This window comes from Eretmochelys imbricata, chromosome 2 (genome assembly GCF_965152235.1).
Source record: "Eretmochelys imbricata isolate rEreImb1 chromosome 2, rEreImb1.hap1, whole genome shotgun sequence".
Taxonomy (NCBI): Eukaryota; Metazoa; Chordata; order Testudines; family Cheloniidae; genus Eretmochelys; species Eretmochelys imbricata.
The window spans coordinates 209,373,402-209,399,350 of record NC_135573.1 but is presented as its reverse complement, the minus strand read 5'-3'; the positions used below and the strand labels follow the sequence as shown (position 1 = coordinate 209,399,350).

At 41.6% G+C, this 25,949-nt stretch overlaps 1 protein-coding gene across 4 annotated transcripts in view; it reads left to right on the top strand.

Annotated features, from left to right (window-relative positions):
• The first annotated feature begins 432 nt into the window (after window positions 1–432).
• KLHL7 (kelch like family member 7) overlaps window positions 433–25,949 on the top strand; it is a 42,967-nt gene continuing 17,450 nt past the window's right edge. The window contains exons 1-7 of one of the 4 annotated variants that reach the window (XM_077811385.1): window positions 433–1,062; window positions 9,590–9,692; window positions 13,675–13,768; window positions 15,088–15,212; window positions 15,943–16,118; window positions 19,300–19,474; window positions 22,194–22,336. In XM_077811385.1, coding sequence (XP_077667511.1) covers window positions 943–1,062; window positions 9,590–9,692; window positions 13,675–13,768; window positions 15,088–15,212; window positions 15,943–16,118; window positions 19,300–19,474; window positions 22,194–22,336 — 936 coding nt within the window. In that variant the 5' untranslated portion in view covers window positions 433–942. The remainder of the gene's footprint in view (window positions 1,063–9,589; window positions 9,693–13,674; window positions 13,769–15,087; window positions 15,213–15,942; window positions 16,119–19,299; window positions 19,475–22,193; window positions 22,337–25,949) is intronic. The other 3 variants (XM_077811384.1, XM_077811383.1, XM_077811382.1) reach the window with 3 other exon arrangements.

Below are 25,949 nucleotides of genomic sequence, written 5' to 3'. Positions count from 1 at the left end.
CGAATGGGATTGTGACCACACAGCGGCTGGTTCCGTTTTGCATGGGGCGGTGCCCGTATGCTCTGGGCTGGATTGAGGCCAAGCAGCGACTAGCTGTTTCCTCCATAAAAGGGAAGGGGATGGGGGCGGGGGACACAGGGACAAAGCCTGTCAGGAACCAGTTTTTACTTTTCCCCGTAAACAATGCATGCCTCCGAACCGCTGCAGCTGGCAGCTCGGATAACACAGTAAAAGACGCGGGGTTTGCACAACCCTGTTCCCCTCTGCAAAGCACAGACGCGCGCGTGCGCGCCCGCCCACCGTGGGGCCCTCCCAGCACCTTCAGCCGTGCGCGTGCGCACTGCGCACTTAATTCAACCCTCCTCCCCCGCCCGTTAATAAACCAATCACGTGACCCGTTCCACCTCCTTGTCCTCGTCGTTTGTTTGTTTGGCTCCAGAACGCCGGTGAGGGTAGGAGGAAGACGAGGGATAGACCCCGCGCCGTTCTATGACGTCAGTGTGCGCCAGGCCGCTCCCTCCGCCCTGTTTGGGCATGATGTAGGAGCTTCTCTGGGAGCTCGTGTTCTATCGGTAGAACGCTGGCGGCTGATGTGTCGCGCGCCCCCACTATCCCCGGAGCGCTGCAGTCCGCGGGCCCCAGGCTGCGTTCCCAGGCGTCTGCACTAGGGGCTGGTTGGCCCTGCGGCTTCTTCTGGGGTCTGATCAGCCCTGCTCCTCCGGCTGCCGCGGCAGGTGATTGCCCAGGTGACTCGCCGTGCTGGCTGCTTGGTTGCAGAAGCAGCAGGAGGTTCTGCAGTGCGTGGTTGCGCAGCCTACTCGTCCGTCTGGGATCTTGGTTAGGGCAGTTTGGTGTGTTATAATTGGCTTCCTTTGGCTGCTGTGCATGGGCCTGTGTGGGTCCTGCCAGCCTTTGTTTTCTTGGTGGTGAGAGGAGGGGAGCATGGCAGCCTCTGGGTCGGAAAAAAGCAACAAGAAGAAAACAGAGAAGAAACTTGCAGCCCGAGAAGAAGCGAAACTGCTGGCGAGCTTTATGGGAGTCATGAATACCATGCGAAAACAGGTAGGGCAGGAGATACAGCTGAAGAAGCAGAACGTCCTGTGTTCTCTCGCTGTTCGTGGTGAAATCTGCCCTAGGAGCCAATATCCAGTGTCTAGTAGGCAACTTAATCATCTCCCAGTCTTAGTAAACTGATCTACATTAACCTCAAGTTTCCCAGTAATCGTAGTTAGAACATGTCCTCATTAGTCCAGTCCTTTGTTTTTGGTTGCATATGTGGGTTTCTACTGAGTAAGCACCGGAAACTGTAACCAAGTAATCTACACGAGATCTGAATTCTTGTTCCCATTTTACAAGTATGCAAGTAGTTTTCCCAAGGGCACACATCTGGTCAGATGTTGAACCCAGGAATCTTGCTATCCCACCTGTATTCACTAGACAATCCAACTTTGTTTGATCTTTAATAGATGAGATGTCTCCATGTCTATAGGGTGGTTGCCTAAGACAACTTTCAGTGTTCTTGTGTTAAACCAATATCTGCTCTTAAATATTTTAATAGGGGTAATTCACCAATTCAGAGTTTGAGCCAGCCAAAGCTAGTTTTTCAACTAGGCTTCAGTATCCTTTATTAAATGACTATGTTCATATAGAATAAACTAAAAATCTTGTGGAGCATCTAAAAATCTTTTAGGGATGGACAATTTAATCCTTGCACATATTGGACTTTGAGAGGAAGATGTCACAAAACGAATTGTATGAAATATAAACAATAAGTAGTCCCAGCACCCAGCATGCTTTGGGCATTGTAAAAATAATAAATAGCTGCTGACATACTTATGTGCTGTGGCACAATGAGCATCCTCCTGTGTTGAAAGTTCAGTTATTGTTATGCAGTACTTGTTGCTGAAAAGAAAACAGGAAAAGTTATTGCAGTGGATCCACTTTCTTATCTGAGGACTTCTCCGCACTGAGCCAAAAAGTCAAGTTTGAGTAGAGGGCTGAGTTATTTCAGGTTGAAACTGTACTAACACACAACACTTTTTCAGGTTTCAGAGTAACAGCCGTGTTAGTCTGTATTCGCAAAAAGGAAAGGAGTACTTGTGGCACCTTAGAGACTAACCAATTTATTTGAGCATAAGCTTTCGTGAGCTACAGCTCACTTCAAGGATGAAGTGAGCTGTAGCTCATGAAAGCTTATGCTCAAATAAATTGGTTAGTCTCTAAGGTGCCACAAGTACTCCTTTCCTTTTTGCGAACCCTTTTTCAGAGACTGTTGGAATTGAGGTGGACATGCACAATCAAGTTTTTATGCTTGGTGTAGGTGGAATGGGTGTTGGGTGTGTTTTAAAATGTATTCTCCCAATGTGGAGGAGAAATATGCCTCTTCTCAACTGAATCAGTTGAGACTCTGTTAGAATTCTAGGTGGCAACTCTGCAAAATGTTGGTTTTTGTGCTACATGTCTGCTCTGACTGCTTACCTAAGAAGCCCATGCTCGTGTTTATAGCCTGGTAGGTAGCTACTGAGTTTACCTCTGTTCTTTTGAATTGCTGAATGCTGGCGCTAGATTTGTCTTCAGGTTGATCAGCCTCCTTGGCCAATAGCCTGTTGGGTATCCAGGCTGGCTGTCACTTGATGAACATTGTCCAAAATCATGACTCTGGAAGTGGCTTTCAGACAAAATGGCAGAATTCAAGAAGTGCCAGTCACTACTGGAAAAAGATTAAATTATTGCAGGTTTGGTCCAAGAGCATCCAGGATAACCAAAATGACTCCCTGATGCAAAGGAAGACCTATTTCTTTTTTAATGTGAGGAAGCGAATCATAGAATAGAAATGTAGGACTGGAAGAGATCTTGTTAGGTCATCTAGTCCAGTCCCCTGCACTGAGGCAGGATTCAGTATTAACTGTAGAGCCCTGCAAATTGGTGGATATCCGTGGACCAAGTTTGCAGATAACGGATCGGATGTGGATACAAATTTTGTATCCGTGCAGAGCTCTAATTATCTATACTGGGGTAGTCAATTATTTTTTGTCAAGGTCCACATTATTTTGGTCAAGTTAAACCCAAGGTCCAGACTCCAGAGACAATAATAATAAAAATGATAATAATAAATAAATAAATAAATGATTTCAGGGTCCGTTCAAAAGCATTTGGCAATGTGGATTTGGCCCGCGGTCTGCCTGTTGACTACCCCAATATAGACCATCCCGGACAGGTATTTGTCTAATCCATTCTTAAAAACCTCCTGTGACAGAGATTCCACAATCTCCCTAGGTAAATTGTTCCAGTGGTTCATCATCCTTATAATTAGGAAGTTTTTCTTAACATCTAACCTAAATCTCCCTTGCTGCAATTTAATCCAATTACTACTTGTGCTGTCCTCAGAGGTTAAGGAGAACAATTTATCATCCTCCTCCTTGTAACAACCTTTTATTTACTTCAGAACTGTTATGTCTCCCCTTAATCTTCTCTTCTCCAGACTAAACAAATCCAATTTTTTTTCAATCTTTCCTCATAGGTCATGTTTTCTAGACCTTTAATCATTTTTACTGCTTCTCCTCTGGACTTTCTCCAATTTGTCCACAACTTTACCCAAGTGTGGTGCCCAGAAGTGGACACAATACTCCAGATGAGGCCTCTCGTGTCTTGCTTACAACACTTCTGCTAATACATCCTGGAATGATGTTTGGGTTTTTTTGCGACAGTATTACATTGTTGACTCATATTTAATTTGGAATTCACTATGACCCCCAGATCTTTTTCTACAGTACTCTTTCCCAGGCAGTCATTTCCAAGTTTGTACATGTGCAGTTGATATTCCTTCCTATGTGTAGTTCTTTGCATTTGTCCTTTTTTAATTTCAGCCTGTTTAATTCAGACCATTACTCCAGTTTGTCAAGATTATTTTGAATTCTAATCCTGTCCTCCAAAGTTCTTGCAATCCCTCCCAGTGGGATACCATCCACAAACTTTATAGGTGTACTCTCTATGCCATTATCCAAATTATCTATGAAGATATTGAATAGAACTGAACCCAGGACAGATCCCTCTGGGACCTCACTCAACATGCTCTGCCAGTTCGATCGTGAACCATTGATAATTACTCTCTGAGTTTAGTTTTCCAGTCAGTTGTGCACCCACCTTATAGTAGGTTTGTGTATATATTTCTCTAGTCTGTTTATGAGAAGACAGCCTTACTAAAGTTGAGAAGATGAGAAGACAGCCTTACTAAAGTTGAGAAGATGACATCAACTGCTTTCCCTCCATCCACAAGGCTTGTTACCCTGTCAAAGAAGGATATTAGGTGGTTTGACATGATTTGTTCTTGACAAATCCGTGTTAACTGTTACTTGTTTCTCATTTTCTTCTTGGTGCTTACAAGTTGATTGTTTGTTTATTTTCTCTATTATTTTATGGGTACTGAAGTTAAGATGGCTGGTCTATAATTCCCTGGGTTGGTCTTATTCTCATTTTTATAGATAGGTACTATATTTGCCCTTTTCCAGTCCTCTGGTATCTCTCCCATCCCATCCTCCATGAGTTCTCAAAGATAATAACTAGTGGCTCAGAGATCTCTTCAGCCAGTTCATTAAGTATTCTAGGGTGTCAGAGTAACAGCCGTGTTAGTCTGTATTTGCAAAAAGAAAAGGAGGACTTGTGGCACCTTAGAGACTAACCAATTTATTTGAGCATAAGCTTTCGTGAGCTACAGCTCACTTCATCGGATGCATACTGTGGAAAGTGTAGAAGATCTTTTTATACGCACAAAGCATGAAAAAATACCTCCCCCCACCTCACTTGCCTGCTGGTAATAGCTTATCTAAAGTGATCACTCTCCTTACAATGTGCATGATAATCAAGTTGGGCCATTTCCATCATGCACATTGTAAGGAGAGTGATCACTTTAGATGAGCTATTACCAGCAGGAGAGTGAGGTGGGGGGAGGTATTTATTCATGCTTTGTGCGTATAAAAAGATCTTCTACACTTTCCACAGGATGCATCCGATGAAGTGAGCTGTAGCTCACGAAAGCTTATGCTCAAATAAATTGGTTAGCCTCTAAGGTGCCACAAGTACTCCTTTTCTTTATTCTAGGGTGTGTTTCATAGACCCTGCGGACCTGAAGACATCTAACTTGTCCAGGGGCTTGTCTACGCTGGCACTTTACAGCGCTGCAACTTTTTCGCTCAGGTGTGAAAACACACACACACCACCCCCATCCCGCCCCCGAGTGCTGCAAGTTTCAGCGCTGTTAAGTGCCAGTGTAGACGGTGCACGAGCGCTGGTAGCTATTCCCCTTGTGGACATGGTTTTTTAGCGCACTGGGAGAGCTCTTTCCCAGCTCTGTGCCACGTCTGCACAAGCCACGTTAAAGCGCTGCCGGAGCAATGCTTTAACCTTGCTAGTAAAGACGTGCCCTAAGTAATTCTTAATTTGTTTTTTTTTTTTTTTTTTCCTATTTTCGCCTCAGATCCCACCCAATTTATGCTGATGTTCACTCTTAGTCATCCAATCACTGCTAACCTTTTTGGTGAAATCTGAAACAAAGCAGGCATTTAAGACTTAGGCCATCAATGCATTTTCTAGGGGAACATAAATCAGCGTTCACATCCCACTCCTCATCAGTACCCCAAACCCAGGGAAGCCAACCAGCGGACCAAATTTGTCGATGAATCCTGGTCACATGCCTCCTGAGGCACGTTGTGCATATGCTAGGACTATGTTTTCTGTAATTCTCTCCCTCCTCACTAAGTAATGGGCCTACATTGACCCTGGTCTTCCTGTTGCTTCTCATGTATTTGTAAAATGCTTTCTTGTTACACTTTATATCCCTACGTAGTTTAACCTTGTTTTGTGCCATGGCCTTTCCAGTGTTATCCCTATATGCTTGTGGTGATGTTTTTTATTCATCCTTTGTAATTTGATCTAGTTTCTACTTCTGGTATGACTCTTTTGAGTTACAGGTCATTGAAGATCTCTTGGTTAAGCCAGCACAATGTCTTACCATACTTCCTGTCTTTCCTATGCAATGGGATAGTTTGCTTGTGTGCCCTTAATAATGTCTCTTTAAAAAACTGCCAACTCTGTTTAAAACAACCAGCCAATTCCACAAAAGCTAACTTAATTCTAGGATTCAGGTGCCATTGAGGATAGAGGCCAAAACCACAGCTGACTCAACAACCAGAGGTAGTGTGGTGACTGGAACTGGGGCATGAACAGCCCTTTGGCTAGGTGTTGTGCAGTACTATGTTTACTAATAGAAAGTATACTCCTCCAGCATGAACCTCCCTAAAGGCCCAATCCAGCTCCCACTGATTTATATGGGAGTTGGATCAGGCCCCAGGTTGCCAATAACTGACATCAGGCTAGTGAATCAATTAACTTTTGGCCTTCACATCTTTCCCACTGTCCCTTTCTGTTCCCCTTCGCCCATCATCTGTGTGTTACTGTGGTGGGCCAGAAGTTATGAATTGATGTTGTAGAAGTCAGGGGTTTTTTTCCACACTATACTTGCTTTTTCCAAATAACCCAAAAAAAAAAAAAAAAAAAGCTTGCTTAAATGGAGGCTATATGCTGAGTTCTGGTACTCAATGCAAATTGAATTAATATGTTCAGCAAACCAGTCCTGCTTCGTAGGCAGACTAAAAGTATTGTATCTGGTTGTCCACATGTATGCTTTTGTTTGTTTTCATTTGGATAAACCATTTTTCAGTGTCTTACCTTCAAGTCCATAATTCAGAGGATGTGCCTTTCAGTTCTGATAATGTAGTACAGGTGGAGAGCATCTGGTGTTAAGGTGGTTTTTATTGTTTATGTAGAGTGCCATTCACTCACAGCACCAATTTGAGGCCACTGAATGGTGCTATCCCTTGTTTGTAAGCAATTTGTGGCAGGGAACGTTTTCTCAATACATATGCATCAGGGATCTCAAACTCACAGGCCATCTGTGGCCCACAAACTTCCCCAATGCCCTCAAAATAGTATCTGGGGTTGGGGAGGAGGGAGTTTGGGAACCACTGATGTAGAAGGTATTCAGGGTTAAGTTAGGAAAGTAGGTGGAGCCAAAGAAAATGAAATGCACATGTGCGGCAAGACGAGGGGCTAGTCTACACTGGCAATGTTAAAGCACGGCAGCACTTTAACGTGGCTTGTGTGATCGCAGCACAGCGTCCACACACCTCCACAAGGGGCGTAGCTACCAGCGCTGGTGCACTGTCTACCCTGGCGCTTTACAGCGCTGAAACTTGCTGCGCTCAGGGGGGTGTTTTTTCACACCCCTGAGCGAGAAAGATGCAGATCTGTAAATTGCCAGTGTAGACAAGCCCTAAGGCTCTGTTAAAATGTGGATTTGCTCTGTATTTTCACAATAATTTGATGGCTCAAGGGAAATGCTGTGGTCATTGAACCTGAGCTGCACCCATGCACTGTAAGTTCAAACCCTATCCTTGTCAGAAATCTCTATGCATGTTGCCACTGTTGTCTCTTTCAAGGTGGCTTATATATTTTTGGGAAATAAGCCCTAAGTAGTACAGCTAATTTAGAAGAGGTTCTAACTTTTCTGGGAAGTGTCTCTTGTTGCTCTTCCACATGTGAGCTGGCAACTGGGGGACTCTATCTCTCTGTGGAGGTCTAAGCCCGTTCTCCCTGCCCTGAGGTGTAACTATTGTCTGATGCTCAGAACCACTGGGTGGGAATGAATGTGTGTGGAAATATTTCTCCTCCCATAAAACTACCAATTGTAATTAAAAAGAGACATTGTCAGGATTGGGAGGCTCCAAATATGACATCTTAAAATGCTCTAACAAGTGCAAGCGTGTGTGTGTGTGTGTGTGTGTGTGTGTGTGTGTGTATGCAATAGAGGATAGAAGGCTTTGTATTGAAGCTGAAATCAGTTTCCTTCTCCTAGAGGGTTTTATTTAATTTTGTTTGTGTTCACACGCTCCATCCATCTCTGGGGTAGAGGGGGAAGGGTAGAGGTGAAGAAAAGCGTTTTAAGAGGAAAAAATTAACTACCATCTTTGAGTGAAAAATCTGACCAAGAAATAAAACTCGTTTGTATAGAAGTCCCACCTTCTCTAGGTAAATTTCAAACGACAATGTGCTTATTTTTTATAACACCAGGGAGGGTAGTTCACAACAGGTCATGTTTCCAAAGTGTTGTGCAAAAGTGTTGGCAGCTTTTAATATTGTCACTAAAAATCTTGGCTTTGGTCCCTGCTTGGACCCTACCATCTGAATTAAATGCAGAATATTACAGTTGTGCTTGTCATAAATCAGACAGCATTTCTGTTAAGCCAAATGTGTTCAGGAGTTTCTAATTCATCTGTAAAAGAACTTGCTCTGAAGCTTTGCCTACAAGGTCTTGGGTTTGGAGCTACTTTTTTAAGACCAAATTTGGTCTTTATTGCTTAAGTATTTTAAGATACAGATGTGCGAAGAGTCTTTTTCTGGTGTACACTTGTTACTCAAACAACTTTTTTTTTTTAAAACATATGCATTATTTTTATGAATCTGTTGTTGTAGCTGTAGGTGCTTCTGATTTGTGGTGTTTCCTGAGTGAACCAAAAACTACTAAAAGAGCATTTAGGGATCTGATTGAAACTCAGATAATCAGATATTTAAACTATCGTTCTGTTTTCCCTATCTGGTTCTGACTATGCACACTTCCTTCCCACAATATTAATGGGTTGTTTTGGTTGAACTTTTCTGCAATAAGGGAATCTCCTTCCTTAGAGGTTTTTAAGATCAGGCTTGACAAAGCCCTGAATGGATGATTTAGTTGAGGATTGGTCCTGCTTTGAGCAGGGACTTGGACTAGATGACCACCTTAGGTCCCTTTCAACCCTGATATTCTATGAACTTCTTGTACCTCAGAATTAAGTTCTAATGCTAGACAGCAATACTAGCGAATTCAATAAGAACCTGATGCTGTGTGTCCTCAGGTCCCACTGAAGTCTGACATAAGTCAGTGTTCATGTTCTTAAAGTCAATCTTAAAGGAATGCCAACTTTAATTCTATTCATTTATATATATTCCACCCCCAAGCACTATTCTTGCTCCAACAACTTTTCTAGTTTTAAAGGTGCTTTCTCTTCCTGTCACTGTGAAAGATCACACAAATGGGAAAAACTGTCTGACTAGACATTCAGTGCTGTCAAAATATACCAGCTAACCAAACTGAGTAAACAGAAAATTCTCAGAACAGTGATCTTACATGTTACATAGACAATGGCAGGTAAAAAATAATTTCTTTGTGGAAACTTTTAAACTAACAACTGTCTCTTTTAACTTACTTATTTTTGAGTTGATGCTTGGGAGATATATTTGTCTCCAGTATAAAGGCGCATTATTGTCTTGTTAAACAGGGTAAACCAAGATTGTTACGTAAGCCTTAACTTTGATCATCCCTTCACCTTTGTTTGGCATATCTAAACTACTAATTGTTCTTACATTTTTTACATTACCATTGTGTGATGAGCCTGCTAGCCGGAGAGCAGAGAAAGCAATGGATTTCTGAAAACCTCTTTTAAGATAATATTTTTGTTTGTATTTCTCACAAAGTTGCTCTTTATTTTTTTATTATTAGAAAACTCTCTGTGATGTCATTCTCATGGTCCAGGAAAGAAAGATCCCAGCTCATCGTGTTGTGCTTGCTTCAGCCAGTCACTTTTTTAACTTGATGTTTACTAGTAAGTCTTCTCAAAATTGGCTTATTTTAATGTTTTTAATATTTAAAATAAAAAGGTTAACGACTTTTTGCCAAGGGTCTTTGAAGAAGGTAATAGAGACTGGCTCTTAATCAGAGGGAAAGCTCTTGTACTTTCCTCTCTCCTTAATTTCTCTCCTTCCCTCATGCAGCGCTGCTTTTTACCCCTTTTATCTTCTCTTGTTAAAGTCAATGGGGCTACTGATGTGATTAAGTATCTTCTTGTGGAACGCTTTGCCAGAGGATGTTGTGAAGGCCCAGACTATAACAGGGTTCAAAAAAGAACTAAATAAGTTTATGGAGGATAGGTCCACCAATGGCCATTAGCCAGGATGGACAGGGATGGTGTCCCTAGCCTCTGTTTGCCAGAAGGAGGGAATGGGCGACAGGGGATGGATCACTTGGTGATTACCTGTTCTGTTCATTTCCTCTGGGGCTCCTGGCATTGGCCACTGTCAGAAGACAAGATACTGGGCTAGATGGACCTTTGGTCTGACCCAGTATAGCCGTTCTTCTGTACATGATTCTACATTTGTAAGTTCAACTTTCATGATAAAAAGATTGCACTATAATACTTGTATTAGGTGAATTGAAAAATACATTTTTTTTTTTACAGTGCAAATACTTGTAATCAAAAATAAATATAAATTGAGCACTGTACACCTTGTATTCTGTGTTGTAATTGAACTCAATATATTTGAAAATGTAGAAAACATCCAAAATATTTAAATAAATGGTATTTTATTATTTAACAGTGCGATTAATTTTTTTTAATCACTTGGCAGCCCTGATAAGAACAGTTATACTGGGTCAGACCAAAGGTATATCTAGCCGAATATCCTGTCTTCAGACAAAAAGAAAAGGAGTCCTTGTGGCACCTTAGAGACTAACCAATTTATTTGAGCATGCGAATTTTTTTTTTTGCGAATACAGACTAACACGGCTGTTACTCTGAAACCTGTCTTCAGACAGTGGTCAATGCCAAGTGCCCCAGAGCGAATGAACAGAACAGGTAATCATCAAGCGAGCCATTTCCTGTCTTCTGGCAAACAGAGGCTAGGGACACCATCCCTGCCCATCCTGGCTAATAGGTATTGATAGACCTATCCTCCATGAAGTTATCTAGTTCTTTTTTGAACCCTGTTATAGTCTTGGCCTTTACAACATCATCTGGCAAAGAGTTCCACAGGTTGACTGTGCATTGCATGAAGAAATACTTCCTTTTTTGTTTGTTTTAAACCTGCTGCCTATTAATTTCATTTGGTGACCCCTAGTTCTTGTGTTATGACAAGGAGTAAATAACACTTCCTTATTTACTTTCTTGACACAGTCATGATTTTATAGACCTCTGTCATATTCCCCCCGCCCCCCCCATTGGTCAACTCTTTTCCAAGCTGAAAAGTCCCAGTCTTATTGATCTCTCCTCATACGGAAGCCATTCCATACCCCAATCATTTTTGTAAAATTTCAGAGCCTGCAAGTCCACTCAGTCCTACTTCTTGTTCAGCCAATCGCTCAGACAAACAGGTTTGTTTACATTTATGGGAGATAATGCTTGCCTGCTTCTTGTTTACAGTGTCACCTGAAAGTGAGGACAAGCATTCTCGTGGCACTGTTGTAGCCAGCGTCACAAGATATTTATGAGCCACAGGCGCTAAAGATTTGTATGTCTCTTCATGCTTCAACCACTACTCCAGAGGACATGCTGATGATGGGTTCTGCTCGATAACAATCCAAAGCAGTGCGGACCAACGCATGTTCATTTTCATTATCTGAGTCAGATGCCACCAGCAGAAGGTTGATTTTCTTTTTTGGTGGTTCAGGTTCTGTAGTTTCCGCATTGCAGTGTTGCTCTTTTCGGACTTCTGAAAGCATGCTCCACACCTCGTCCTGTTGGATCATATTAGAGAAGTTCTGTATTAAAATCACAATTGAGTTTGATTCCCCAGAGTTTAAATTCCAGGGTATTACTAATTAAGAGGTCTCTTGGTTTTTGGTACTGTTTCTCTCCCTCTATGTGTGAAATTTGCAAGCTGCTAATTGCGTTAGTACATTCTAAGACAGAGTCTGTTCTCAAAGCAATTCGCACAGAGAGAGACTCAAAGCAATACTCTGTAACAACAGAAACAGCACCCAAAGACTCCCCACCCTTTTGTTGTATTAACAATTGTGATTAAAATAGAGATAGAGGATGTATGTGGATGGATGCTTGGTGTGGATAATAACTGAATGATCAGGGAGGTGCCAGCCTAAGAATCCAGTGTCCATTGGCTGAAGAAGGTGTCAAGTGGAAATAACCAGAGGACCCCCGGAGGGCAGACTGGAATCCACCCAAGAGCCTCAAGAATGGGAGAAACAAAGAACAAGATAACATCTAGCAGCACGGAGCCGTCAGGAATGTGCTATCTGCTGATTGATTCAGCAAGAGCATGATGAAGCAATTCCCATAGACTGGCCTAGGAAGAAATTCCTATAAAAATGGACTCTAGAAGGTGAGAACTTTGGGGGGTCTGATTCTGCAAACCAACTTCCAGGAGCATCAGATGAGCATCTGACAAGGCCCTGCTCCCTCCTCATGTCCAGGCCACCTGGCCAGTGGCTTGGCATGAGCAACTCTAGGGGTGGTAACTATGATAACAACCTTGCAGAACCTGTGTGTGTGTGTGTATGAATGAATGTGTGAATAAATATGAGATTGAATGGAATGTTATAGCTATAACTAGCTGCTTACTATGATTCTTTCTGTATTCACAATAAATGTGGTATTTTGCTTTTTCCCCTTTAATAAGATCCTGCTGGTTTTTAATTTATTGTTATAACAGTCCCTCTCAGATTTTGGAAGGCACTTCAGATTCTTAAACCTTGGGTCAAGGGCTGTAGCTATCTTTAGAAATCTCACATTGGTACCTTCTTTGTGTTTGTGAAATCAGCAGTGAAAGTGTTCTTAAAATGAACATGTGCTGAGTCATAATCTGAGACTGCTATAACATGAAATACATGGCAGAATGTGGGTAAAACAGAGCAGGGGACATACAATTGCCTCCCCCCAAGGAGTTCAGTCACAAATTTAATTAACACACTTTTTTTTTTTTTAACAAGCTTCATCAACATGGAAGTATGTTCTCTGGAATGGTGGCCGAAGCATGAAGGGGCATATGAATCTTTAGTGCATTTGGCTCATAAATATCTTGCAATGCGGGCTACAAAAGTGCCATGCAAATGCCTATTCTCACTTTCAGGTGACATTGTAAATAAGAAGAGGGCAGCATTATCTCCTGTAAATGTAAACAAGCATGTTTGTTTTAGCAATTGGCTGAACGGGAAGTAGGACTGGGTGGACTTGTAGGCTCTGAAGTTTTACATTGTTTTCTTTTTGAGTGCAGTTATGTAACAAAAAAAATCTACATTTGTAAGTTGCACTTTCAAGACAGATTGCACTACAGTACTTGTATGAGGTAAATTGAAAAATACTATTTATTTTATTTCTACAGTGCAAATATTTGTAATAAAAAAATAATACACACCAGAATACAATACATGTGAAAATGTAGAAAAACATCCAAAATATTTAATAAATTTTAATTGGTATTCTGTTGTTTAACAGTGTGATTAAAACTGCGATTAATTGTGATTTTTTTTTTGAGTTAACCGCATGACTTAACTGCGATTAATCGACAGCCCTAGTTATGCTCTTAAATGTGAGTAGAATTTACAAAAGTGAAGTTATTGTTAGAATATTAGCAATAAACTTTTATATGATGGTAAAGTATAAATTAATTTTTTTTTCTATTTAAAAAGTTCCTATGTGTGAATATTTAGGTTCTGGGAATACTGGTTTCGTTTTTGTTTTAAGGTTTTTCCCCTTGGCATAGTTGCTTTACTGCTGCTTTTTGTGACTGGTGGGAAAATAACTGCTCGGAGAGTGATAGACTGATGTAGTTCTATTGTTACTTTTTTCATTGCAGCAAATATGCTTGAATCAAAGTCCTTTGAAGTGGAGCTAAAAGATGCAGAGCCTGACATTATTGAACAGCTTGTGGAGTTTGCTTATACTGCGAGGTAGCTTGTTATTTAAAAGTTCGTCATTTTTTGCCAGCAAGTTGACAGCTTTGTGTGCCATTTATAAAAGATAAAATCTCCAAGAAAAAACAGTGTGTAGTTCAGCAACTTGTTACTATTCATAGCTCCTTATTTCAGTCTTCCTTAAAATTTGTTAACATTGGTAAACTTTTTTTCTCTGTACCATTGTCATTCAAATATTATTCCAACTAAAATGTTAATGTGTGCCTTGATTCTGAAAACACTTAAACCTTGTATCCTCAATGGGCCTGTGTGTGTGTATGTGTGCACTAGGGCTCATATAACCATGCGTGCGCGAGCTCTCATCTGAGCTGTGCAGAGTGCAAGCTGAGTTGAGCTAGCAAATTACGTGTACGCGAGCAGGGAATCCACACCGTGAGTTCCATGTGTAGACATAGCTTCAGCGTGTGTAGTTAAACTCTAACGTGTTCGTGTGATCAGGGCCATAGTGAGGTAACTTAATAAAACAGGGTTTCTATTGTTCCAGGTTAGGAACCTTTTTTTTTTAATTGAATATATAATTGGCAAGTTTTTGTTTTTGTTTCTAAATAAACATTCTCAAATGCCTAAATGTGCTGTTTGCATTACTACATGGAGTCTCTAAACATCAGTCTGAGAGCACCTAAAACTGATTGATATTTACCTCTGTGAAAGAGATACCAAAGGCTCGGATCCTGCAAGCTGCTCTCTGTGGTTAGGGCCCAGCTTATGCCCCGTTAACATCAGTGGAGCTCTGCATGGGCACTGATCACCGGAGTCTGCTTATGCAGAATAGCTTGCAGGACTGGGGCAAATGTTTCTAGGAAGATTAGATGGGTAGCTCTGTAAACTTCATAACAATATTTCTTTTCTCTTCTGCTTTTAAATAGTACTTCAGTTCTCTGGATTGTGTATATGGAGCTTATTTGGGCTAAAAGGGCTGTGGGGTGACACTTGATGAAGAGATGGTCCATTCCTTCAGTCTGCTACCACTTGTATAAAGGCTGATTGTACAAATGAGGGTTGCAAGATCAGGCTCTTACAAATGTCCAGAGGTTAAGAATCATCCTCTAGAATTCAGGATCAGTGGTTCCAGCTTGTCTTTATTTGCTTATTGTTATGTAAGTTATTGTATTGGGGAGGGCAGGAAAGGACCTAAAGGAAGAATACATCTCACACTTAAATGTAAGGTAAAGCTGTCTGGGAAAGAGTGGGGAAATAATTTTACAGATGTTTTTGCGTAACTTTGTTTAAATGTTTTAAACACCCAGTAGCTTGGTAGTTTGTGATGCTCATTTTACACTAAATGTGTTTTGCAGAATTTCCGTTAATAGCAATAACGTCCAGTCTTTACTAGATGCAGCAAACCAATATCAAATAGAACCTGTGAAAAAAATGTGTGTGGATTTTTTGAAAGAGCAAGTGGATGCTTCAAACTGTCTTGGTAAGAGATTACTTTAACACAGATGCGGCATTTTTCAAAGAATACTTTTAAAATGATAATGAGCGGGATGTTTTTCTTTGTAAAAGACAACAGAATTTGCACAAATCAGGTATATCTCATTCAATATGCCATAAACTTTTGAGACTTCACTTGGAAACTTATGAACTGCAAAATATTACTAAAACACTTATCCCACCTAGATAAACTCAAGTTTCAGAGTAGCTTCTACAAACAATATTTCTTATAAGAGGTTCAGTGGATTTAAGTATAGGATCCTGTTTAACAGAAATGAAGATTATAGTGTCATGTTCTTGACTCTTTTTAAGGAACAGATGTCGTTTTCATTATAAACTGAGGTCCCAGTTCTACAACTAGCTCTGCCTGTGGAGAGACCCATTAACCTGATCCAATTATGGGCTTGTACAGGATTGGGAACCAAAAGTGGAATAGCATTCCATTGTGGTAGAAATATTTCTTTCCCTTCTTTCCACTGAGATAAATCCATAAGTTTGTGTTTGCCTCCAGTTTCAGAAGAAGAGAAGCATTTAGTTCTTTCAGCTTGAATTGCAGATGAGTTGTGGGTGCTATGGGTAAAACTGTGTGCTATGTAAGTAATAAAAATACCATAATTTCAGGGATACTTATTTCATTGGCATATATGAAAACTTCTTGAAATACAAACTTTGGGAAATGTCTAACACCTTTTTATATTTTCCACCTCCCTGTGTAGGTATAAGTGTATTAGCAGAATGCCTGGACTGTCCAGAACTGAAGGCCACTGCAGATGACTTTATCCATCAACATTTCACTGAGGTTTACAAGACAGATGAGTTTCTACAGCTGGATGTTAAACGTGTGACACATCTCCTGAACCAGGACACACTGACTGTAAGGGCAGAAGATCAGGTAAGACTCCAGTTTTCTTAATAAAATATGTCTTCTACCAGCTAAATACATCAATTGAAATGTTTAAACACTGATTTACACTGTATTACATTTACTATTTCCATAGTGCTTCACAGATCGTGGAATAACTTATGAATCCTGACCCAGAAATCTTTCAGTCTAATTCAGACAAAAACAAATACAGGGCAGCATTTCAGGTGTGGAAAGCCGTGTAGTTGTGAGGATGGCTTCAAGGAAATAAGGAGGGGATTATGGAAAGAGTTCTGTCTATCCAGGTCCATATATGACAGGGGTTCTCAAACTGGGAATTGGGACCACTCAGGGGGTCACAAGGTTATTACATGGGGCGTCGCGAGCTGTCAGCCTCCACCCCAAGACCCGCTTTGCATCCAGCATTTATAATGGTGTTAAATGTATAAAAAAGCGTTTTTAATTTATAAGGGGAGGGGGTCACACTCAGAGGCTAGCTATGTGAAAGGAGTCACCAGTACAAAAGTTTGAGAACAACTGATATATGGCCTCCATTGCTGTAGTTAAGGTTAAGATTTTTGTCTCAGGTATTTTTAATAAAAGTCACAGACAGGTCACAGGCAATAACAAAAATTCACTGAAGTCCGCAATCTATCTGTGACTTCTACTAAAAATACCTGGGGGAGGGGGAAGACTAACACTGGAAGCCCCTCCGGGGACAGACCGACTGGCCTGTGCGGTGGGCTGAAGCGGCTGAAGTCATGGAATCTGTGACCTCTGCGACAGAATTCTATCCTTAGCCATAGTACATGAGCTAGGAAGAGGAGTTGGAAGAGGAGTCTATGTAACTGGAATGGACAGAGCACTCAAGAAACCTGGAAATGGAGAAAGAAATGGGATTGACTAGATAGAAGATCCAAGACAATGCTTGTAGGCAGCTAAAAGGAGCCAGAAGACCATTCAGTAAAAAGAATTACTACCGTTGTTGATGGCCCTAAAAGTTGCCTTCACTCCATCCCATTTGGAATGTAGGACTCTGCAGATACTGCTTCTGCATGTTGTTTTCTAGCCAGTCTTTGCAGCTACATAAAACTATGTGAATTTGCTTGGGCAAGATTAAACAACGAAGCTTCAGTTTCTATCAAAGTCTGTGTGTGGTCTTTTGTTTTGTTTTTTAAATGTTGAGTGGTAAGAACATGAGAACTGACTGCTACAAATTGTGGAAATGAGTGAAACTTGAGAGTTCTAGCTGTGGGCATGGAAACACTGAGACCACAGAGTAACACCCTAGAAACTAGAAATGCAAGTTCCAAAAGCGTTGGAGTACTTTTGGGGGGGTTGGATTTGGTTGTGGGTTTTTTTGTTTTTTTGTTTGCAGGCTTAGCTAACTAATAGAATAGAGTTAAAGACCTAAGCTGAGAGGGTGAGCTCCAGCTCACATAGGTTGTAAAAGATTTTGTGTAGGAAGAACTTAGCCTGCATAAAAAGCCTCTAGGAAAGTGGGTATGAAAAGATTTAAGTTGCATAAATTGTTCTGTATTATCAAAGGGAACTTACTCTCAAACTGTCTGCCAGCCAACCACTCCTGCATGAAGGGTGATTGTTGGGGTATCCGGATGATCTTTGTACACACAGTAGCTTGTGTACCACTCCAGAGTGCATTTAGCTTTAGCTAAGGAAAGTTGGTTTAGTTATAAACTACCTTTCATATTTTTCCTGTATATGTTTCCATCAATAAGTGTATATCATGTTTTCTGTTCCAATTATACATCTGTTGGGTTTACTTAGCCTGAAGGGTTAGTAATAAACCTATCTTTTTTTTCATTCACCCTTATTTTCTGATTTATAGTTCATAGGTAAAGATTATAACTGAAATGTTTTAGTCTGGTCATGGGGACAGTCCTTTGACCTTAGTAATTCAGAATGTGGCAAAGGGGTTTGGTGGCAGAATACTCATCCAGTTTGAACTCTAATTACTTGTTGTGGTCAGTTTTCAGCTCAAGTGTGTTGTGACAGCATGACCAGTCATAACTATTATTTAAAGCAGAGACTGTCCAGTGTAAACACACTAGATAAAGCAAAGAAACACTTTGCATTTCTGTATGTAAATGCAGCAACTGTTTGTTCAATTATTTTAGCATGCAAACCCTGGATGCTTTTTTCTTTAAACTTCACCCAAGGTGACAACAGAAAAAATACCCACGTGTTGCATATTGGCATACTTGGGTTCTTTACCAAGTTAACTTACTGTAATGTTAAATTTGCAGTAATCTGCTGTTAATTGTTTTAAATAACTTTTATTTGAGGGGGCCCTCCTAACAAAGGTGCTATTGTAATGTGGAATAAAAATAATATAAATATGTTCTGAGACACAAAATTCCAGTATAATTGAAATCTCCCTCACACTGTAGACTAGAAACATTATTAAAAAAAGAAAGTTACAAGGTACTTCAAGTAAGGGCAGGGTTATAAATCTTGTGTTGTATTATAACATCTGCCTTTTGCTTTGGTCCTGGTCATACAAATCCTTATGCTCATGAGTAGACTTGATATTAGTAGGGCTATTCAGGTGAATAAGAATTTTCAGGATTGGGCCTTTTATTTGAAAATAGAATTGGTTTTTATAGACCGCTCAAAATCTGAAGCCTTTGTAGGCTGTATTTATCCCAAAGTAATACATTTATTTTGTTTAGCATTAAAGTATGTTGGGTTTTTCACATTTTTGTGAAATTCACACATTGTGGAATCATAAATTAGATGAACTTTCAATGTAGGGTGGCCAGGTGCCTGGTTTTCAATCAGAAAGTTCGGTCGAAAAGGGGACCTGGCAATGTCCAGTCAGATCTACTGACCAGTCATCCAAAGTCTGGTTACTTCTGGCGGGGAGGCGCTGGGTCATCACCTGCACCAGCCCCTACTCAGCTGGGGCTGCCACCTTCCTGCGTTGGGCTGCTCCAACTCGGCTCTGTAGGCGAGTCCATTCTGACCTGGGTGGCAGGGAAGGGGAAAAGCAACGAGCGACGTGGGGAAGAGGGAAAGAGGAGTGGATGGGAACAGAGCCTGGGGAAGAGGCAGGACAGTGAGGTTTCGGCATTCCTGCCAGAGTGTCCGGTTTTTAAATATTACCAACTTGGCAACTCTATTTCAGCTACACAAGAAAAACTGTTTTGAAGCTTTAGTTACTTTTCTGGGTTTTGTTTTTGTGTTTTAGGTTTATGATGCAGCAGTCAGGTGGCTGAAGTACGATGAACCTAACCGCCAGCCATACATGGTCGACATCCTTGCTAAAGTCAGATTTCCTCTTATATCGAAGAACTTCTTAAGTAAAACGGTACAAGCTGAGCCACTTATTCAGGATAACCCTGAATGCCTTAAAATGGTGATCAGTAAGTTGCCTCCGAGTTGCACATTTTAATATTCCATACAATCAGTTCAGATACATAACTCTTTTTTGCTCTCTGACTGTTGCTTAATCTAATATGAAAATATTTTTCACTATATTTTATTTTAGTTTAAATTGGCAATAACTGTATGCCTTCTAGGGTGTCTCGTTTAGCTGAAGCTGATTAATTGCTTGTCAAATAAATAGCACCTATTAGAGTATAACAGATATAATGAGAAAAGAAATGAAAGTCAGCGGTAAATGATCCCAACTTAGTGATAAGTAATGAAATGTGGCTTCCTTGTCAAGATTATTAGGGATAATTGGGAGGGTTAGTGCACTTTTGAGACTAGCTAATAACTTTAATATTTCTCAGGTTTAGATTGGAATTAATAAGAAAAGTTTATGTCAAAATGTCTGAGCCTATGAAGCTTCCCTAGGTGACTTAAGAAAATTAAACCTATGCTCCACTATCTCTGGTACTAATGCAGGCTGACAATTGGGACTAAAGATACAGCATTCTAAAGGTGCTGAATGAAATATCTCTTTGACATAGTGTGTGTTTATTTAAATGAATACATTTAAAAAACAAAACAGGGAGGGGCAAATCCTCCTACCCCCACTTCCTGACATGGATTCCTAATGCAATCCCTAAAACTTCATCAAATGCCAGTGATGAATCCAGATATTCATAAACATTATTCAGGTTTTTGGAAAGAAAATCCAAATTTAATTTTAGCCTTTCAATTACTGCTGGAATAAACTACATAGCACTGCTTTAAAAGCAACACACAGCCATTCTTCTCCTGCTAACCTAACTCTTACAAACTTAAGTCTTCATCCTTCAGGGTGTTGAGTGATCTTGACTCTCAATAAAGCCAAATGGAGGTTAGAGCTTTTGGTATAAAGCAGGGGCAGGGTTGAGGAGACAAGTTATACCACTGCTGATATTAGTAAAATTTTTGGACATACCAGAATATTTCCTAAACAGACAGTAAAGTAAGTGCTTGCATTATCTTTGAAAAGGTCTTATACTGTTGCCACAGGTAAACTAAGGTTTTGGTTTTGGTTTGGTTTTGTTGATGAGAAGGGGAATGCAGACAGCTAGCTCTCCTCTGTGGTGTTAGCTGGAGACTAAAAACAAGTCAATGTCTTTCTAGCATGCTTGTATCCCCTATTTAAATTTTGCTGGTCAGGTTTCTCTTTTCTTATACTTCTACTTTTGGACTTCCCAGGTCTGCCTTTTCTATGCATGTTTCCTTCTGCCAGTTCCCGTGTGGTAACTTTCAGTTATGCCTTTAACTAACTAAATGGATAGATTTTTAAACTGGAATAGAGCATGCAGGCACCTTTTATCCTTGTTTTATTTTGACATTGCTGGACCTGTCTGACATGGATCCTAAAACTGGGCATCTGTCCTATCCCTATGTTCCACTATAGCGTTTCCCAACTGGGGGTCTGCAAGCCCTTTCAAGGGGGCTGCAGGGCCCCGTGGCTGAAACCCAGACCCCGAGTCCTAGCACCCCCCATGGGGCTCAAGCCGGGAGGTAAGGGGCTGAAGCCCCAATCCCCGCCAGGGCCCCCCCGCAGGGCTGAAGCTGGGACTCCTGGGAGGCGCAGGGCTGAAGCTCTGATCCCCGGTGCCCCCCGCGGGGTTGGGGACCCGATGTAGTGGCACAAACAGCTCCCTGGCAGAATTTCCTATCTAGGTTGTACTGAGCATGCTCACCCGAACGGAGCAGGCTCAGTAGATAACTGCTATTGGTGGGGAAAATGTGTTGGCTGCTGTTTTTGCCATTACACCAGGCAGTGCGGGGCAGCTGCTGCTCTGGCTGGTGCCATGGAGCAGGCAGCCGCAGTGTTCCTTCCTCTCCTGCTGGTGCCCCGAGTTAAAGCTGCTCCTCAGCTCCTGAGTCCCAGCCCCCTCTCCTCCCACAGAGGCAGCTGGTAAGAGCCGCCCGGGTGGGGAGAATCGACTCCATGGCCGGCAGACCCCTCCAGGAACAGGACCCGCCCCAGCACACAGCCCCTAGTACTCCTCTTCCTGCACCCTGAGCTACCCCCTGCCTGCACACAGCCCCAGCTACCCCTCTCCTTGCACGCACAGCCACCCCCTGTGTGTACAGCCCCAGCTACCCCCTTTTTGCACCTTGAGCTACCCCATCTGCACACAGCCCCTAGCTACTCTCTCCCTGAACCCTGAGTTACGCCCCTGCCTGCACGCAGTCCCTAGCTACCCCTTTCCTGTGCCCTAAGCTGTTTTCAAACTTTTTGAGATAAGCTCCCACCTTTGAGTTATAATTTTTTGTTCACCCCTCCCCGCCACCAACCCAGACTGGTGGGTGGCCTGCTGAGGTGAGTCGGAGTGGAGGATGGCACTCCTTTTCTGGACCACTGGCCCCTGTCCCTTCCCCCCCCCCCCCAGAAAAAGAAGTGCCCTGAGCCCCCTCCCCCTCCTTCCCTTCTACCCCCCCCCCCCCCCCGCTGGGCCCTGGAGTGTTTATAGCACGTTGAGGGGGGGCCTTAGAGAGGAAAAGGTTGAGAACCCTGGTTATACTATATATTCTCTCTTAAATGGAAAAAATTGGTGAATATTTTCATGAATGAAAAGTAGGTTTAAGAAAAATGCTGGATATTTGGAAAACATAGCTTAAAATTCGTTTCTCTTCAATTATCATATGCATACATACCTTTGTGCACAAACTGCATGGATTTCCTTGTAGGTGGAATGCGATATCATCTGCTGTCTCCAGAGGACAGAGAAGAGCTAGTGGAGGGCACCCGGCCACGAAGAAAAAAACACGATTACCGCATTGCCTTATTTGGAGGATCACAGCCACAGTCTTGCAGATACTTTAATCCAAAGGTAAACTGTTACGTCAAAATACATGCAGTGTCTCTGTTGTAATTTGCATTGGTAGTGGTGGTATTAACAGAGCACTGATGACATACTTGGTGCTGTACAGATAGATACAGAGAAAGAGGTGTGACGGGTTGGACCCCCCCTTCCTGGGGTGCCACCTGATGTGCTGGGGTCCCACTGAGCCCGCCTGTCCCACCAGACTGGGTCCACCCCACTCTTGCTGCTGTGTCAGGCTCTCAAGCCCCCATCCAGCACACACACGGGTAGGGACACATCCAGCTGAAGAATCACACAGAGTTTGCAGTCAGCTCTGTGTGGGAGGGCTCAGCTCAGAGAATTGCCCATCACTCTGGTGCACATACCTTCTGGAGTGTAAACCCAAAATTCTACTGTATGGCGTTGTATAGAACTATATACAGCACAAGCTCATGAAATTCACCCCGTCGCTCAACGTGGAGGAAGATATGCACAGCTTCCCCCCCCGTTATGAATTGCACAAAATGGGTTTTGGAATAAACAAAAAACAAGTTTATTAACTACAAAAGGTAAATTTTAAGTGATTATAAGGGATAGCAAACAGAACAAAGCAGATTACTGAGGAAATAAAACCAAAAGCGCAAACTAAACTTAATACACTAAGGAATACTGGCTACAAATAGAAAAGGAGTACTTGTGGTTAGTACCAATTGGTTAGTCTCTAAGGTGCCACAAGTACTCCTTTTCTTTTTGCGAATACAGACTAACACGGCTGCTACTCCGAAACCTGTCATTATGCATGGCTACACATAAAAATTTCTCACCCTAAACGTTGTTTCAAGCAGGTTGCAGAGTTTCTTGAAGGTAAACTGCACTCCTTGCAGCTTAAATCTCCAGGGATTCCTTTTACAGGCTGATCTGTCTTGCCTGGGCTCACCCTCTCTTTCCCCCAGCTTTTAGTTCCTTTGTTTCTTCAGGTGTTTTCAGCAGTCTTCCTTCTTGGCCGGGGCGGGAGTCGAGAAGAGCCTAGATTAACTCACTCCCCAGCCTTAAATAGGATTTACATATGGCGGGAATCTTTTGTTTCCTAGCCCATCCTCTTTCCAGTGGAAAAATATCCGCTCAAGATGGGACCCTGTACCAGACAACATGACCACATGACTTTGTAGAGTCAAAGCAGCATCCCAGGAAGCTTCTCAGGAAGGTGGGAGATTAGTATCTTCAAAGCCCTATTGTCCTTCTTAATGGAACCATCCAGGCTGATTGCCTACTGTCTGGTGGGCATTTCCCCAAGTACACACACAGTTGTAACTGCTACATAGTCAATATTCCTAACTTCAGATACAGAAATGATACATGCATACAAGTTGGATAATCACATAGTAAATCATAACCTTTCCAATGATATCTCACATGATCCATCTTGCATGAAACATATCTTAGTTATGACATATTCATATTATAACAATATTTTTATGAAGAATATGGGGTGCGGCATCACAATATGGTCCTGGGCCCAACAGCTTAATGTTTAAAGAGCAAGGTTAACTTTTTGATATTGTTAAAACTACCTATTTACATACAGTACTTAATTTTTATTAATGGTACCAAACTTATTTCTCTGCAGTACTTGATATAAAACTGATTTAGTATAACTTTATTCAAAAGCTTTAACAGCAATGCTATCCTTGTTGTTGGAAACAGATAAATACCGGGAAACACGAGCATGAAGCAATTAAGTAGGAATGCGTTGTGTGAGGAGAGATCTAAAGGGACATCATCAATTTTAAAAATTGTACTTTTCTCTGCTTTTTTTTAAATTGACTAGAATTGAAGTTGGTGTCTCTTAGCCAATTTTGTATTCATATTAATTGTACCTTGTCACATTTACTGATCAACCTTTGATATAAAAAATTAAAAACTGATAGAACTGCATACTCTTCAAGAGCCAGAAAGACCTTTTTAGTGTAAATTAAGAGGTTTGAATGTATGATAGCACAACAGATTCCAGAACACTTTTACAAAATGCAAGGTGGGGGTTTTTTTGGTTTCTCCCCCCCTCCCCCCATCATTCTGATATTAGGTGCTTGAGCTCTGCATAAAGATGACAGGTAATTATTACTGAGTCACGGTGGTGGGTGCATCTTGTTAGTTCTAGCCAGCATCTAAGTGGAGTGGGAGCCTTTCTGAAACCAAGGGAACTAACTGTTGGGCAGAAGAGGATCTTTAATTAAAAATCTTAGAAACCAGCCAAGCTTGGAGATTCAGAGAGTCAAAGACTGAGGCCAGAATGGACCATTAAATCATCTATTCTGACTTCCTGTATACTCTAGGCACTTAAATTTCACCCAGTTATGCCTGCATTGAGCCCAACAACTTGTGCTTGGCTAAAGCACATCTTTCAGAAAGGCAACCAGTTGTGATTTGAAGACCTCAAGAGATGGGAGAATCCACTGCTTCCCTTGGTATTTTGTTCCCAGGATTAATCACCCTCACTGTTAAAATGTGTCTTATTTCCAATCTGAACTTGTCTGGCTTCAGTTTCTAGGCTCTGGTTCTTGTTATGCCTTTCTCCAGTAAATTAAAGAGCCCTTTAATACCCAGTATTTTCTCCCTGTCAAGGTACTTATACCCTCTAATCAAGATACCTCCCAGTCTTCTTTTTGATTAGCTACACAGATCGAGCTCTTTAAGTCTCTCATTGTAAGACATTTTCTCCTTAAATAATTTTTGTGGCCCTCTTCTTCACCCTCTCCAGTTTTTCAACAGCCTTTTTAAAATGGAGACACCAGAACTGTATACAGTACAGTCTCACTAATGCTGTGTATAGAATTAAAATCGCCTTCCTACTCCCCAGCATGCATCTCCAAGGATCGCATTAGCCTTGCTTGCCACAGCATGGCTCTGGGAGCTCATGCTAAGTTGTTCACTTCAGAGTCCCTGACTTTCAGGATACAGTCCCCAATTCTCTAGGTATAGCCTGCTTTCCTTGTTCGTACATATATCACTTTGTATTTGGCTGTACAAGTGAGTCTCATCATATGTGCATTTAACTTACGTGAATTCAACTGTATGCGCTCGGCAAAAAAACAAAATAAAAAACAAGATACCTGTAAATAGTGCAGGTGATTCCGCCCACCATTCCACTCAATGAGCGTATGCCCCGGAGTGAGTGTGAGATGGGAGACGTGAATCTACTGTTCCCTGAGTCGGTCTCAGTTCCCACGTGCCTCTCATAGCGTGAGCATCTCGCCACGCTGAGTGTGATTCTAGTGTTTAAAAATATGTATTTTTTGTACAACATGGCCCCTAAATGCAAGCCAACTACTTCATCTGGTGCTCAACAGAAGAAACAGCGATTTGTTCCAACGCTGGAGGAAAAACTGGCTGTGATGGACTTACTGAGTGATAGTATGTCAGTCTCCAGTGTGGCGTGTAAATATGGCTGCAACAAATCTAGCATCCGTGCCATCAAGATTAGTGAGAGAGAAATTCGTCAAGCCGTGGCATCAAGTGCTCCAATAACTGCTAAGGTGATGAGCCAGGTGTGTGATAAGACTTTAGTGAAGACTGAAAAGGTATTAAACCTATGGCTGGAAGACATGATCCGTAAACGTGTGCCTATCGATGGTAACATGTT